The sequence below is a fragment of the Poecilia mexicana genome, unplaced genomic scaffold (assembly GCF_051168715.1).
Source record: "Poecilia mexicana isolate PSO_F unplaced genomic scaffold, ASM5116871v1 scaffold_4, whole genome shotgun sequence".
Taxonomy (NCBI): domain Eukaryota; kingdom Metazoa; phylum Chordata; class Actinopteri; order Cyprinodontiformes; family Poeciliidae; genus Poecilia; species Poecilia mexicana.
This window is the reverse complement of record NW_028263373.1, coordinates 28142422-28159554: the sequence shown is the minus strand read 5'-3', so window position 1 is coordinate 28159554 and position 17133 is coordinate 28142422. Positions and strand designations below refer to the sequence as shown.

General features: G+C 40.5%; 1 protein-coding gene across 2 annotated transcripts in view; it reads left to right on the top strand.

Moving 5' to 3' along the window:
• Positions 1 to 17133, top strand: part of slc9a7 (solute carrier family 9 member 7) — a 31490-nt gene that overhangs the window by 7626 nt on the left and 6731 nt on the right. The window contains exons 2-16 of one of the 2 annotated variants that reach the window (XM_015004068.2): positions 298 to 500; positions 574 to 651; positions 2896 to 2972; positions 3069 to 3181; positions 3283 to 3388; positions 4469 to 4610; positions 4745 to 4850; positions 5261 to 5349; positions 5719 to 5832; positions 7101 to 7212; positions 7300 to 7453; positions 11633 to 11701; positions 14562 to 14625; positions 15595 to 15677; positions 16875 to 16980. In XM_015004068.2, coding sequence (XP_014859554.2) covers positions 298 to 500; positions 574 to 651; positions 2896 to 2972; positions 3069 to 3181; positions 3283 to 3388; positions 4469 to 4610; positions 4745 to 4850; positions 5261 to 5349; positions 5719 to 5832; positions 7101 to 7212; positions 7300 to 7453; positions 11633 to 11701; positions 14562 to 14625; positions 15595 to 15677; positions 16875 to 16980 — 1616 coding nt within the window. The remainder of the gene's footprint in view (positions 1 to 297; positions 501 to 573; positions 652 to 2895; positions 2973 to 3068; positions 3182 to 3282; positions 3389 to 4468; positions 4611 to 4744; positions 4851 to 5260; positions 5350 to 5718; positions 5833 to 7100; positions 7213 to 7299; positions 7454 to 11632; positions 11702 to 14561; positions 14626 to 15594; positions 15678 to 16874; positions 16981 to 17133) is intronic. The other variant, XM_015004067.2, reaches the window with a different exon arrangement.

Below are 17133 nucleotides of genomic sequence, written 5' to 3'. Positions count from 1 at the left end.
GGTGCAACAGGAAATTGACATGGATGTGCATCCAAAGAATCTGCAGGAACTGCATGATTGGAGTATGGCCTAAAATCTGATGGATGCTTCTGACACCTGTTGAATCTATATGGGACGAAGAACGAAGGGAGTCCAGACCCGTACTAGCATGTCTAACTAATGCAATGGCTGTTGATCGCATATCGTCACCAGTTTTAACTAGAGTTTGATTACTTATTTGGTTTAGTTGGTTATGTCTATGTACGTGTGTCAAATGTTCTTATAACCTTCCTTCTTTGTTCCGATTGGATTTATCAGGCTTGCTGGTCGGTGTGATCCTGCGTTACGGCATTCCAGCCACCAGCTACCACAACAAGACCCCCCCAAGCTGCTCGCTGAAGGAAGGACCTTCCAGCACCCTGCTGCTCAATATCAGCGGCAAGTTCTTTGAGTACACCCTGAAAGGGGAGATCAACTTCAGGGAGATCCACAATGTGGAGCAGAACGATATGCTGCGCAAGGTAAGCAAAAGGAAAAGTTGTCTACATTCTGCTAATTTCACCAATCAATTGGGAATTTCTCGTCCCTTTCCAGGTGACCTTTGACCCTGAGGTTTTCTTCAACATTTTGCTCCCTCCGATTATTTTCCATGCTGGGTACAGTCTGAAGAAGGTGAGATATTGCGCGGTCTGGCTGCTTCTGAGATTAAGTGAAGCGACACAGTTACGTGAGGTGAGGCTGAGTCCGGCTGAAGTGTCTGCTGACACAGTGTTTCATTGGACAGATGGCTCGCAAACTAAACCTGTCATTGGCCAGACTGTGAGAACAGTCAACATAAGTGTCTCTTTGAAGGGAAGTTCAGACCAGATGTCTTTCGTTTCCTCTTTGACATTTTTGCTGGCTCAGAAAAACGGCTGACAGTAGAAACAGTTTTTGCTTTTATCTTCTTAAAGCGACTGGGTTTTATTTGGAGAATGGTAATTTGGATTTTAGTTGCGAACGTTTTCACCATTTTCATGGGGTCAATTACTAGTAAAGTTCATGATGCTTTTCATAGCTGTCCATAATGTTTATTACATTGGAACTAGGCATGGGATGGGACAGTGTAAGATTCAAGCTGCTGGGCAATCTGACACTTTCTTTGGCATCTCATTAAAAGTGTAGAACAATCAAATATTTTTTTGCAGTTTGGAAACCTTACCCTTTTAAAACCTTGGTGTGTGACCACTCTATTCCAAGATGCAATATCTAAATCTTTATGATTCACAGACTTTGGTTAACTCAATTCAATTCAAATTCTGAAATACTTTATTGATCCCAGAGGGAAATTAAATAATATGACAATATTGCCCTTGTTGCCCTGGCATGTGACACATGGCAGGGCAACAAGGTAAATGGTTTACTTTGTAGGGTTGACTGAAAAAATTCAGCAATCTTGCTTGGAAATGTATTATGCTGGATAGAACAAAAGCTTTTGGAGGAGAGGTAATTGCCTCTCCTCCATGTGTAGGACTGTGCGCTTATTATCAAATCCTGGCTTGTTTGTTTTAAAATAAGCTTATTTTAATTACTATTGGGTGCATGCCCATCCCTTGAAGGTTTTGTATATTACATTAGCTTGGGGTGCTGGTACCAGTCCTGGAAAGTAAAACCCAACATCAACGTGTTGCAGTTGGACGAATCCAGTGTTGTCTGCCAGTTTTTGTGTGCAGTGACCAGGCTTGTTACTGCATTCTGTGCAGTCACATAGTAACTGTACTTTGACTGAGTTCTTACAGCCATTGGAGGCCCAGTTGGGTTGAGGGCCTTCAGTTTTCCAGGAATTCTGACTGAGGATTCATGGTGGTATCTTTGGTTTGTTTGTAGCCAGTTTAAGCAGTATTGCTTTATCTAAAATACTTAGTTTGCACTTTTAAGGATTTCAGAAACTACCAAATATTTTGCACTCTTTATCTACCTTTGATTACCAATAAAATTGTACACTGTCTCAAAAGGACAATGACAAGAAAAGCAAAAGCTAGCTATCACAGTTAGATCTCGTTAAAACAACCAAAGTAGAACATTTACAGATTATGTTTATCATGGATTTTTCCAAGATACTGTGTTCATAAATAATTATTCTAAAACTTTTTAGAAGGGAGTACAACTGAAATGAAAATACAAAGTATTAGTTAGTACTTTGTATTTTCATTTATTGATTAGCTCTTTAGCATCAGACAACTACCCTAACCTCATTATTTACTATCTAATTGGGTTTAGCAGAACTTTTTAGGTTCCTACTTAGTGAATTTTGAACATTTCGTGTTTCTTTCTTCATGTTAGAATTTGCTGAGTCAAATGATAGTCCTCAGGAAAAGGAAGAACGGGGTCAGGTCAGCTAGAAAAGCTCAGTTTTTTCACACTCACGAGTATAATTTTTGTTTTTGCTCATTTTAAGCAGCATTTTAAACACCAAAGCCACTCAGATTTGCAACTGATGTGTCCTATATATATATATAAAATTAGCTCAACATTACTAAGCTGAGTTGTCACTGATCAGAATGTCAACAATTAAATTTGCTCATTGGGACCATTTGAGAGGAAGACGCATATTTCCTGTTTAAAAAAAAGCACAAAAAAACCCTGAATCAGCTGTTTTCATGTTACTTTGCAGGGACAGTCAGATGGGCTTGATCTGGAAGTCATCTGTGTTTCGCTGCTTGTTTGTTTTAAAAGCGGTCAACCAGCTGGATGTGTGTTTGTGTGTCTGACTGAGTCATAGCAGTCACTGACCTGAAGGTTTCAGCTAGAAGACGTATTTATTTATCAGCATGATCAATGCTGTTCTCAAGCATACAGATGTTTTTTTTTCCCTCACACTTGCTCACAAAACAATTACATTTGTCTTTAGTATATTCCTTTCCCCCCCTTTTTCAGAGACACTTCTTCAGAAATCTTGGCTCCATCATCACCTACGCCTTTCTCGGCACTGCAATTTCATGCTTTGTTATCGGGTGAGGTTATCCTCTCTGTTCATCAATCTTAAGAGATAACTCTTCCCTATCCCCCCCCTTCAAATGAATACCTCTCCTCTGTTTGTCCAACCCCAGGAATCTGATGTACGGCGTGGTGAAGCTGATGAGGGCGGTCGGACAGCTGACTGAGAAGTTCTACTACACTGACTGCCTTTTCTTTGGGGCCATCATCTCCGCCACAGACCCAGGTACAACTCAAGAGCAATGAAATACGCGTTCCAGCTGTGGACTAACTGCGAATGTGGCTGTTTGCTCGGATCTCTTGTTAATAGTTGACATGTGCTTGCAGTGACTGTGTTGGCGATTTTCAACGAGCTCCATGCAGACGGGGATCTGTACGCTCTGCTGTTCGGAGAGAGCGTCATGAATGATGCTGTGGCCATTGTCTTGTCCTCGTAAGTCATGTTATCAGTTCAGTGATGCTATTGTCAGAAATATGGTCCTTACCTTTAGTGGAAAATATCATATTGTAGTGAATTTGTAGACATTTCTGAAAACAGGATTAGTCTGATTATACTTTTACCGTTACACTGTTTCAAAGTTTCAACTCACATTGAAAAGGTAATGTTTATTGGATACAATGCTGCTTTAGTAGGTGCAGCACATGCTCACTTTCAGAAGACTTGCTGTTTTAATCTGCATGATTAGTTGTGAGTAGTCACTCCACTGTATAAAAATTAGATACTTAAGTGATATTTGAAGTTTTCTGCTTGATGCTCACGGTGACACACAACCCAGTCCACCATTTTCTAGTAGAGATCCATGGCCTCAGACTTGAGCATGTTCAGTTTGAGTTGCTTAAGATGGCAAAACATAAAGTAAAATGGTGGCTCCTGTCCGACTAACCCCTTCCTGTACACAGAGGATTTCTTCACTTTTCCATATGCACCCTAACCGTAAGGAGGAGACTTCTCAAAATGTCATTCCAAAAAAAATCCAAACTCGCTTTTTTAACTGAGCAGATTTGTGCTACATATTGTTTAAGGGGAAATAAGGAGAAGTATTTGAACAGATTTGGTTAAAAGTTACTTTGCAAATCAAACTGTTTTCATGCACAGCATGTAAGCACTCTGCAGTAGACGTTCACCTCTTTTTCGAATGTCATGTTTCTCCTTAAATCAGTGTATTTTATTTATGTTTATGTTCCATTTTGGTGTTTACTGAAATACGGGTTTCAACCAAATCGGTTTTTCAAGTTGAATTTCACACTGATTTGTGAAACCTGCTTCCTTTCATCGCTACTCCTCCTTCACACATGGCGCTCTACCGCCCTCTAGTGGATGACATGAACCACTTGTTTCTATATAGGAGTTTGTTGGGATGCTCCAGGTGGTTAATCTATTTTTCAAAAAGACACTTGTGGTAAAAATTTAATGCAAGCTCAGTGATACCAAAGTGAGTGTTGATAGTTATGATTTTGACCCATACCAGAATTACACTAACTAAGTATGCCTTGTGTGTTTTTCACATCTCAGCTCCATCGTGGCCTACCAGCCTGCTGGTGCAAACACACACATGTTTGACGCCTCGGCCTTTTTCAAGTCTGTGGGAATTTTCCTGGGGATTTTCAGCGGCTCCTTTGTGATGGGCGCAGCCACAGGTGTCGTCACGGCTCTCATATCCTGCTCTGTGCGCACACTTTAAACTCCAGCCTCATTCTAGACCATTTTCTAAGAGCCTGGGTCGTGTTGTTTCTGTTGAGTGTGGCTGATGAAAATGCAACGCCTTGTTGGCCTTTAACTGGACTCTACGTCACCAAGTTCACCAAGCTGCACTGCTTCCCTCTGCTGGAGACGGCGCTCTTCTTCCTCATGTCCTGGAGCACGTTCCTGCTGGCCGAGGCCTGCGGCTTCACCGGTGAGCCGTCTTCATTTTATTACATTCAAGTGTGTGCCATGAAGAGATTTCCTTACAAAGTTTGGAACTTGATTTGGACCTTTTTATCATCTAAAAAAAGAATTTTGTTTTAGTTTCCCATAAATATATCATTCATTTTCCCTGCATTTTAACAAGACAGTGCTTTCGTCCGCTAGATCATCATGAGGTATTTCAGCACTAAAAGAATTTAATAATGCCCTAAAATTACAAATTAAGGTTTAAAAAATAATACTGCAGATAATTAATCCTCCAGAGACGCAGTGAAAGAGCTTGTTGATTTATCTTTGTGATGAATTGTCCCGCTGCGTGTTGAAAATCCGCCAGCATGCCTGTGTGATGCAGCATGTTGGTGGAGTTGGCTGTAACACGTGTGTGTTGTTCTCCAACAGGTGTTGTGGCTGTGCTGTTCTGTGGCATCACCCAGGCTCACTACACGTCCAACAACCTCTCTGAGGAGTCTACAAAACGCACCAAGCAGGTAGCATCTGGCCGGGGGGCGGGGGGCTCCATCAAGCAAGTTCATAATTCTGAACCCTCTATAACTTCCCCCGTAATCCATCAGGGTGTTGGTTCCAGATGGCACCACGATCAGCCCTGAGTGACCTTAATCGGGGCTGACTGAGGTCATCCGTCCTGACATGACTGCTCGGTTTACCAGAGGGAACTCAGTGTTGCAGATTAGCATGTAAACACCATGCAGTGTGACACATTTAGATCAGTACGCAGCCTGACTTCTGTTGGTCTGATTCAGTGGCAGTCACGCTGAACATGCAGTGTAGCTGTTTAAAGCTCATTGTGCTGTTTATTATGTCCAAGTCAAAACACTAAAATTGTGTTTCATTCACAGCTCTTTGAAGTTCTTCACTTCCTGGCTGAGAATTTCATCTTCTCGTACATGGGCTTGGCTCTGTTCACCTTCCAGAAGCACATTTTCAGTCCCATCTTTATCATTGGAGCTTTTGTATCCTTTCACTATCATATTAGGAAAAACAATCCTAATAAACATGAATAAATAATATATAACTCTTCAGGGTTTGCCACAGCAGTCATCCAGCGGCTCACTGTGTTTCTGAGTTAAAGATATTTAAAGTTGACAGGAAATTTGAAAATATGACTAAGTAGTTATGTGTTATTGGAAGACATTATTAACAATGCCTAAACATCAACTGTAAAATCTTTAAAAAAAGGCAAACATTAGAAAAATACAATTAAAATCAATATAAATGTTTTGCACTACTGTTGTTTTATCCTAGTTGAAGTGTCCAAAAAAGTTTGATCTTTTGTTCGTGAGTTGTCAGTTTATTTGCTAAGGTTGTCACTGTGTAGGCTGGTACAGAGAGGCAGTGGTTATGGAGAGCAGGTGAATAAAAATACACCTGACCTGAGTTTCTCTATGTCACATGTGTCAAACTCAAGGCCTGTGGGCCAAATCTGGCCCGCTTTTTATGTGGCCATCTAGATTCTAGACTAAACACAAAGTGTGCTTGAATATTATGTCCAATCAAATCAATGCAGTTTTTTAAAAATCTGTTTACTGCCAAATTATATCAATCAGTCCCTCCAGTTTATTGAGAATTATTATGAAAATCAACAAATTCCTGCACTTTTTTGTGGTAATAATTGGGAGTTTATTGCAGATTTTGCTCAAAAATTGTCAAAACCTTTCATACTAACCACCTGCCTCAGCTGCAATTGATGTCAGTAGCCCATGATCTATGCAGCGAGTAGTAAAAAGTAGGGTTTACCATCATAAATAAGCGCAAATATTTCCAAATTAGTACCACAAACACTTTGATTTTTATTGCAAAAAGTATCACAAAAGCCTGGAGGAACTGAAAAGATGTTCAGTAATATTATTTAATTTTAAAAATTCATTGACGTTTTAACGGTTTCCGAACAGGTTTTATCAGTACATTCTGGTACAACTGGCCCTTTAGGAGCATTCGGGATCTTGATTTGGTCCAGAACAAGGATGAGCTTGACACCCCTGTTCTATGTGTTCACATACTGACCATACTGTGTCATCAAAGAGACTCTTTAATCTGTCTTTGCTATCACTGTTACTGTAGGTATAAAAGAACCTATAGTAAATAAACAAAACATGCTTAGCTTGGTGGTGCAAGTGAAGTCTGGTGGCCCGCCAGGCTTGTAACACCATGGGGGAAACCCTGATTCCTGGAAACACTCCACAGTTTAATAGCATTGGACTTCTTAACCAACTTGTGTCAGGTAGCCATATTTATCGGCAGAGCTCTCAACATTTACCCGCTGTCCTTCCTCCTCAACCTCGGTCGAAGGGACAAGATCAGGGGAAACTTCCAGCACATGATGATGTTTGCAGGTGCAAAATAAAATCAAAAGGTCCAACTAATATTGTTAATCTCAACAGATTTAGTGTGCAACTAGTTTGGCATGGCAACTTTTGCAGGTTTACGCGGGGCGATGGCATTTGCCTTGGCTATCCGGGACACTGCCACCTCCGCCCGGCAGATGATGTTCACCACCACGCTGCTCATCGTCTTCTTCACAGTCTGGGTGTTCGGTGGGGGAACCACACCCATGCTCTCCTGGCTGCATATCAGGTGACAGAACCGCTCTGGAAATAACGAAACCTCATATTAAAAAAAAAAAAAAACATTTTGGGGAAAGCATCATATTCTGGATGGTTTATTTAAAAACATGTCCTGCAGACAAAAATGTTGCATATAGCATGTCCAGGATTTTACTGTAATTAATATTCTGTCAGGTACTGAAGAATTTCTGAAGAACAACTCTTTGATGCCGTTTTAAAACATCGTTGCAGAATCCAGAAATGGCTTAAGATAGAGGTATAGTTAAGGCAAACTTGATGGCGTGCAATTAAACATTTATTGTTGTTTGTTCACATAATTATTTGTTACAGTTTTTCTGACAGAAATTGAATGATCAAAAATTGACATGATAGCTTCTTGACCGTGTACGAGAACGACTTGTACCTTCTTGTGCAAGTCGTATTCATACCACTCGTATTCATACTATTTACACCCCAGCTAATCAGCTGTGCTGTATTTAAAGTTTTATTTTATGGTTTGTGTGCTTGTTCTGACCCTTTGTTTACTTCATCTTTTGTGAGTTTGGGACCACCCTCTGAGCTAGGCCGGTTTTATTCCATGCCTGCACGCACAACCAATACGGCCACAGAGGTCCGGGCTGCATGCAGACGCCTGCCTAGTGTACAGATGATAACATTTAAGCAGACCTGGAGGTATACCTTGGGGTTTACTAACATCACCATGTTTGTGTCACACTTGCAGGACTAGCAGTAGTCTCCAGAAGTACTGTGCTAGTCTCACAAATGTCTCAACTATTATGCTTTTCGAAGGACTTAACTGAAATATTTGACGACAATCTTGTCCGACACAGTGACACCTTAAATATGGTAAACCAGTTCACATCGACGGCTCTACTACATAATAAATGTTCACTGTTCATTACTAGTAAACCAGGACATTTTTTGGCACATTGGTTTACTAGTTAGCATGTTAAGCTACTTAAAGGAACTAAAACCATAAAAACCTCAACTAGTTTCCTTCAGCAAATCAACCAATGTGCATTTAGGCTCAAATAGTGTGTGAAATTGAGTGTTACTTAAATACTGGACATAAATTTGCATTAACTAAACATGCTATCATTTCATGTCATTTAATTAGCATGACGTGGCCTGATAGCATGGACATTTGTGCAACCAGTGCAGCTAGCTTAAGTGTTTCTGTATTGTTGTGACTGTCAACAGCATTGAATGCGTACACAGCAGGCTTTCCATAATCCCCTCAAACTTGGCATGAAAACATATTTCAGTCGTAAACCAGGCTCCGTGTTTGTAATTCAATAAGTCATGGGCTGCCAGGAGAGGGGGCAAGAGTTCTCTGCTGCTCTCTGAGAAATACCCTAGGAGCTCTGTGGGGAGGAACAGATTTCTCCTCCAGTACAACTCTGACTACTTAAACCTGAGCCTGAGAAGAAAAAATGAATTTCATCGTCAGATTGCCAGGACCAAGCGAGCCTGCGCCAACTGTCTGTGTTCTGCGTTGTGCCACTGCTGTTGCTGTAATTTGATTTGGTTCTTTTTTTTTTCTTTTTTTTTTGTGGTCTGGGTTGAGCACTGCTTCACTTGTATCCGTTGTCTGCCCATGATGCACTGAGAGCTTCGTATTTATGACGATAAAGCGGATTATCTCGTTCCCGGCAGCAGCGGCCTGAGCGAGCAGGCTCTGTTTAATATGAGTAATGCCTCCTCGGACCGGACTGGAGCCATTGTTCGGCAGGGGCTTTAGAGCTCTGCCAAACGGACCCCCCCCGTCCCTCCTGTGAACTCAGCCAGTGGACACTGGGACATGTGCTGCACTGCATGCAAATATCAGCTGTGTGGTTTCAGTGTAATCTTAAATAACTGAACAGTTGGAGTAAAAGCAGCCTGTTACTCAGCTCCATCTTCTCCTCTGTTTTATTGATGAGGGTCATGCTATCTGTAACTTGTTGCGGCAGGGCATACGGTGAAGCTGTTAAGATCACCAGGCTCTTGGGTGACGGCTGAAATGCGATGTGGGCCTGCTGCTGTGTTGCGTGTAAAGAAACGCTGCTGGTGTTTTGGCTTCAGATGAGGGCCTGTAAGCAGGCGAGCGTGCTGCTTACCTCGATGTTTGGCAGGGGAGGACATCAAGACCAAAACGAGATCCCTGTTGCTTACCGCGGTTCAGGAAAGGTTCTGCTAATCCGTTTGAGTTTTTTATTTCCAGGGTAATCCTATTGATAGTTCACGCAACATCTTTTTTTGGCTGTGATGGAGTTTTTCCTTTGACTTTACTCTCAGGTTAACGATTTCTGTTAATCATATGGGGGTAGAGAAATGATAGTTTAGTTCACTTCTTATCTACTGTGCTTTATATTTGCAGCTGTCTTCACAGTTAATGCCCCTCGTTTGTAAAGACGCATGCAAAATTCTTTAAGTAAGTAGCTACTGTACGGACTTTGTGAGGCCAAGATGGAAATCTTAGTTGCAGTTCTCCAAAAGTGAGCTCTGAGGATTTAAAGCCTCCATCTGTTTAAAATGTTTGTGATTCTTCTGACTGTAGATGCTGGTAATTTTAGACCTGTGGTGATTTTTTTTTTCACATACCTTCTGACTTATGATGAGAAAGAACAAGGCAGACGGACAGAAGGAAATGAGCTTCCATATAGATTCCTGGTTATTGCATCCCTACAGAAGGAAGTTCATCTTTTAGATGATCTTTTATAGATATAGAGGTTTCAGTGTCATTCCCAGTATAACTCACTGAATCATCTTCAAACTGGTTTACTTTGACATTACTTTAAAGTTCATGCAAACATTAATGGATGGTGAACTCAAAGGTGCCAGAATATTGTTTTATCTTTTTATGTGCAGTTGCCATTAGTTCATTTGCTATATAAGCTGTTTTATATATTTAACTTCTTCTCTCCCCAGTTGTAGCTCGCCTTGGCTCTTTGTTTCCATAGATACAAACCACATTCCCATCTTTGTTAATAATAGTAGCTTAACAAATACTATCAGAATCATTTGCATTGTGACTATCTTCAGTAGATTTCTGTGGATGCTTTGAGAATCTGATGTATTAAGAATTATTTACATATGTTATAGTGAATATGCTCCTCGAGTTTTTCACAGACTTCTCAGTGAAAGCAAATGCAATGCCAGAACTTGATAAATGTAACTAAAATGCCATTTCAATGTAACATAGTCAAACCAAAAAGTCAGTTTGTTCAAATTTGACCCAAATTAAATTGTATTTTCTGGCTTTTACAGAAATGAGACTTCGTCTTAGTGTAAGAACTGAGGGAGGAAAAGCGGTAAACTGAGACGTCATATTCCCAAATGGCCAAACTCCCAGTTGTGAAGGAGTGGATCTTGTTCCAGTATAAGCACTGGTTTCTCCTCATTCATCGGCTGAAGAGCTGTGGTGATGTCATTCGGCTGTATTTTTTATGTGTACATGTGAACATCTGCAAAGACTCGGTGCCAAGCGCAACAAAAAAGAGGATTATGTTTAGCCCATACCGTTGCCACTACATTTTATTTATTTTTTTTACTTTTTTCTGTTTTTTTTTTTTTTTATATGCTGTGTTGTCACTTTTTACTCAGCTTCACAGTAAAATGCCACTGGCTTTGACTTGTTTTGTCACATTTTACAACCGCAAAGTTCTGAGTTTCTTATGTGACCAACTTCTGCAAACCAGAGCAGAGCGTAATGAGGAAGCGGAAGAAAAATAATAAATGCTTTTCAAATGATTTCCTATAAGAATCTAAAAAAAAAAAAAAAGCACACTGCATGATTCTGCCACCACCGTGTATTATGGCAGGGTCCAGGCTATGACCTCCAGGATGGGATAGAGTCCAGTAATATTACTTTAATATCATTCACAGTCCAGCATTTTGTTTCCTCACTTCAATTTTTCTTTCTTTTAATCATTATTTTCCGATTTTCCCCTCCAAACAACTGAAGCTTGTGAACGAAAGTCTAAAATGTTGCATGTGACTTACTTTATCATCTTCCTTTCCTATGCAGGTGAAAAAAAGACATTTTTGTATCCAGAAATGTCACATAAATAAAATACAAAACCGTATTCCCTGAGGTTTATGATTTATTTTAATTCCCTGTTTCTATCCAGTGTTTGTTACTCCATCAGGTAAACGTCTCGCATCTCCGCTTGGTTTTAAATGTTCTCAAACCCTGTGTTTATGAAAGCTATAGATATTGGAACTGCAAAAGATTTCAGGACGAGCGCCGCTGCCATGGAAAGTGGGAATACTCCAGGTGCCGTATACGAACGCGAATCGGCTTGCTGGTGCTAATTGGTGTTGGGGGAGGAAAATCTCCTGGTGTGTTCTGGTGAAGGGGGATAAAAGTGGGCATCTTCAAAAATTGTCTATTTAAAAAATAAAACAATCTGTTTAGGAAAAGGGTTTGAAAGCACCTGAGCGTGGACCTGAGTGTGGCTCAGGTCGAGGCTCTGCTGCCGTAAAATGCTCCAGTCAAGGCTGCTCTTTGTGTTGTGAAAAAAAATCTGTTCCTCTTTCTTTTTCCTTTAATTTCTGTTAACTAATCACTTTCTTCTTTTTCTTTCTTCTCCTTCCCCCGCCACACAGCATCATATAAACCAACCCGCTCTACTTGGAAACGTCTGTGTAGGGTAACATGTAGGGGAAAAAAACCAAAACTGAACTGTGACTGCTCCGTCTTTTTTTCCTTCTTCTTCTTCTTCCTCCTCACTCTTTTCAGGATTTGCTTGTGAACAGAAACAAAATTGCTTGCAAGGAATATTTGACGGATTAGAAGGAGAGGAGTGAGTTGTTCGGGATTAGGATTACAGGGTGTAATGAAGTGGTGAGAGGATTCCCTCGCAGCCTGGTCACGTAGAGCCGTTTGTTTGTCTTTATACTGGGAGATGTGAGCCAGGCTCCATGTGCTCCTGGTGTTTTTTATTTTTATTTCAGGAGGGGAGCATTTACTGTGTCAAGTTTGCTCCTCCCAGATACTTCTCCGCTGCACTTCCCTGCATCATTTGCAGGGGGCATGCTGTTTGCATGCCCCCTGGCGTCCTTGCAGCTTCCTCCCTCCCCCGATCCTCTCTGGCGTGTGTGTGTGTGTGTGTGTGCGTGTGTGTGTGCGTGTGTGTGTGTGTGTGTGCGTGTGTGTGTGTGTTTTAGTTGAGACGAGGGTCTTAAAAGACAGCCGGATGCTTTGGCCTCTTCTTTTGAAACTGCTAAGGTAAAGAGAGGGAGAACCTTGTACCCATTTCCTCCCTGTGACAGTCATGGAGGGGTTTTAAAGATAACCACACACACCAGTCGGACGTTCCGCTGTGCAGGCAGGGTCTTGTAGGATTTAAAGCATATCCATGACAGGCTACGTGTCTCTCCCTTGGCACCCATCCAAGATGGATTGGAGTGAGCTGAACCAAAATAAAAGCGCCCTCTTGAGAATCGGCCTGCTGAGGTTGAACACTTTTCAGCTGTCGAGAGATAAACTACAAGCGGCGAGAAAGACTGGAAATGACCTCACGCTATGTAAATAAATCCTTTCTGTTTGACTTTTTGGAAGTCACTTTGACTTGCAGAGAGTTATGCTGCAGACGTATGTACAGCAACATTATCTGCTGGTTGGCTCAATGGAAAGAAATGGCTAGAAAGAAAAAGTGTAGTTAGCAGCGTGACTGTAAGGGCGTCTCGGTGAATTAGAAAGCATGTAAAAGTTGAAAAACTCTTGCACTGCGTATATGAATTAGACACAGTGATATGTTTAACATTTGTTTCATGGCTAATGAAAACCTAAAAAAAAAACAGAACATTACATAAGCAGACCAATTAAAACTTGTTTTAAAATTACTTATAGTGACCTGGTCTACACAATCGCACGAATCACACTGCGGATGGTAAACAGTTGTTGATTTTGAGCCTTGGTCACAATGAAATAAATTTGGAAAGTTAAGTGGAAGGGAAAAAAAATAGGTAGAAATAGATGCACAAACAACTGACCAGCCTTACAAAGACCAAACCAAACTGAATTCAAGCATTTTTTTAGGATAATCAAAAGGTCTGGACTGAGGCTGGAGATGTGCTGCGTTCCAGTTACGTTGCATATGGGTTTTGACGTTACATCCAGGTTAACAGCTAATGAAAATCATGAAAATAAATTTGTCTAAGGGAAACGCAGCAATTAAAAAAAGAGTCAAATTTTTCTATAAAGAGGTTTTGTGCTTTTTTTATTTCTATTTATTTCTTGGCTGTATAAAAATTTGTTTATTTCGCAAAACTGCCATGGAAACACTTTTTTCGTATCACACGAGTGACGGGTATCAACAGCTGCACATTACTACCGGAGGAAAACTCGAACAAGATCACAGGAAGTAGTAGGACTTTAATTTGTCCTTTTTTGGATTTTGCAGGCGTTACTCGTTATATTGATTTTATTTGTTTATTTAATGTTTTAGAATAAAAAATTAAATAAAGTTTGTAAAAGTTTTACAAGTCTTGTAAAATAAACATGTTTTCATCACAGCCTGCTGTGATATGGGCCGGGCATATTGAAACTCAAAGTCTGAGCCAAGAAGTCGTTCCAGTCAATTTATTTCCCCCCCGACTGGGAAATCGAAACTGGTCAGAAAGTCGGTCTGACTTAAACCTATGGAGCGTTATAGCATTTAATAGCTTTGGTTTATTAACCATCGTTCATGTACAATTGAGATGCATTTGCCTGCACTGATTGAAATGCTTCAATTTGGGAGCAGAAATCTGTTTTGGCTTTAATACTTCAAACTGTGGAAAACCATTGTTCATTAAGCTGTTTGGTTGCGCTTGAAACTCACCTTTCTCTCCTTAGGTCAGGGGTGAACGGGAGATTTTCTGCACAAGTTAAAATGTGACTTGGTTCTGAGGTTAATAATTTATGTTTTCATAGGAAAAAAAAAACGCTAACAGGACAGAACATCCTCCACGTCTGCGTCACACTTACCCCATGTCTCTAACTTGCTTTGGGTTAAATCCTGATGCTGGTCGGTGTCTTGGGGAACAAGGTTTAGCAGTTCCACTTTCGTGTGCTGGGATATGATTACGTGTTGTAACTGTTGCTAAGCAATAAGTTAAACCATGTTGTTGTTTTGTCTCCCGTGTTGCAGGGTCGGTGTGGATCCAGATCAAGACCTGCAGCCCTCTGGCGACAGCTTCCAAGTCCTCCAGGGGGTGAGGAGCTCACTCACATCCACTTTGGATCTCTGCCACGTTCCAAACACGTTCTGCTGGGGGTTTTTTAGTTGTTGTTTTTTTGTACTTCATGCGGGTTCAAACTCAGGAAGTGTAGACACTGAAATGCAGTCTGAGAAAAAAGATGACAAAAGTAGAATAGGGAAGCTGTGTGCTGTCAGATGTTAGTTTAGGACCGCTAGATCGACTCTTGTCTAACCGGTTGGTGACTCATGGTGACCTGTAAAACAGGATGTGTTTTCTGTTGTTATACTCTGCTACTATGGCCCTATATCTTAATCTTAAACAAAACATCTTCCCAGCTACAGTGAGAGCAAATCTGGTTCACATACCAGCAACTTTAAAGTTTTGTTTTTGTTTGAAAAATACATGGATGAGTCATGACATTATGAGCACTGATGGGTATCATGAATGACACCGATTTTCTCTTTGCTGTGGCATCTGTTTGTGGTGCAAACCGTAAGTAAACATGAGTAAAAATGGTAAAAAATAAAGAGGTAAACTCTTCCAGGGATGTGCACAGATAGACACTACGACATCCTACAGCATCTGCATTTTTCTTCTGGACAAAAAAAAAAAGAAAGTGTCCTTCTGAAATCTTTGTTGTTTTTAAGCATTCATAGCGCATGGCCCAAGGTAGCATGTCTGGATTTAGCCTATGCTGTCATAGCTCCAATTCTGTCCAACAAAATTTTGTTACCAATTTTCAAAGCTTTTAGCTGAGTTCATTAATCATAAGTCTCTAAGAATAATTTCTGTCCTATATCTCTCTGCGGGTCGGATCCACACTTTAAAAAGTCAGAAAACATTAAACCGATTTGCATTAGACTCCTTATCAGTCACTGTAGCAGGAAAAACAAATGATTGGTGCTGTTGTCTGATTGCATTCACTGTGAAAAAGCAAAATGTCATCTTTTTTTTTTTTTTTCCAATCATGTGCTTCTCTAGGATGGGAACCAGGATGAGGGCCAGAGTAAAACCAAACAGGAGAGTGCCTGGCTCTTCAGACTCTGGTATACATTTGATCACAAGTATCCTTTTTATAGTGTGTGTGTATAAATCCCGTGTGATTCAGTCACAAGGTATATATCTCAGATAATCCATCAGGATGACTTCCTGGTCCACATTTGCTATGCAAACTGGTTCCTCCTGGATTAGATAATTTGACATGATTGTGAAAAATGTTTTGATTTTCCCTCCCGGCGGGCCGCAACAACAGACTCAAGGTAATGCATTTAGCGACTCATCTCCCCATTTCTCAGGATCTTTCCATCCCTGCTAAACTATTGTCTCCCCCAGGTGGCTGATTGTGTTTCTGTCTCTTTAAACGAGGCAGCTGCGTTTTCCAGAAGGGGAAAATCCTCCTCCCCCCCTGGTGTCGCACGCTATTTGGAGCCAAAGAAAAGCAGCAGACCATTTGATATACATCAGGTTGTTTCTCCTGAGTGCAACCGACCGCGGGTGTAAATATCCAAACATGGTGCATGGGACCAGCGGATTCCAGTCGCCACCCGCCACCATTTGAACGCGCCACTTAGTTTTCCAAAGCAGCTTAGCCTGGTTAAGCCGAGTCCTTCACTGCAAAATCACATAAACTCACCGAGCCGTTTCGGTCTAGTTTCTAGTGCAAATAACTTAAAATGAGACAAAACTAACTTGCAAGTAAGTTATTTAGAAGCTGTTTTTGTGTTGATAATTCTTTAAAAATTATTTAAAAAGTACCAGCCTACTGGCAGATTATTCCACCTAACATGGGAGAAATGTCTTGTTATAAGTGAAATAATCTACCAGTGGAACTGGTACTTTTTTAATCAATATATTAGGGAATTATTGCCTTAAAACAAGCTCCCATATCATGCTCAAAAGATATTCAGTCAGTTTTCTCTTATTTCGAGTTTACCAAGATACTTGCACTCGAAATAAGACCAAAAATACTTGGTAAGTCTTTGTGTTTTTGCAGCGTATAAAAAAATTTATTTGTTCTCCGCAGATTGAAGAATCCGGATCAGGTGTAAAAACACCAAAACAATCTCACCAGCACACATCCCTCTAAAATATTACATTTCTGTCGTAAAGTTTCACTATAGCCTTCTATAACTTTTGTGTTTCAAGTTTAAGTTCAGCCTTTTTATTGAGATTTTTTTTATTTTTATTATTTTCAGATTTGCAATGTGTGCCTCTTACTAAGTTTGAATGTTTTCTCTGGATTTCCCTTAATTACTTCCCAGTTACCTTAAGCCCATTTTGACACACAGTGGTCCACCTCTGACCTCCACTCTGCCCAGTTACTGTGGCCCACTGGCGAGCTGCCTTACCAGTCCACGGGCATATGAAGTGAGTATTTGTAAAAAAAAAAAAAAAAAAAAAAGTTTGTTTTCATTTATAATATATAAGCTTAAAATCTACATTTGACAAAAATATGCATATATGTTTTGCCCCCTTATTGTTGCACTAATGTGTGTAAATATCTGGTTTGTAGAACATGTA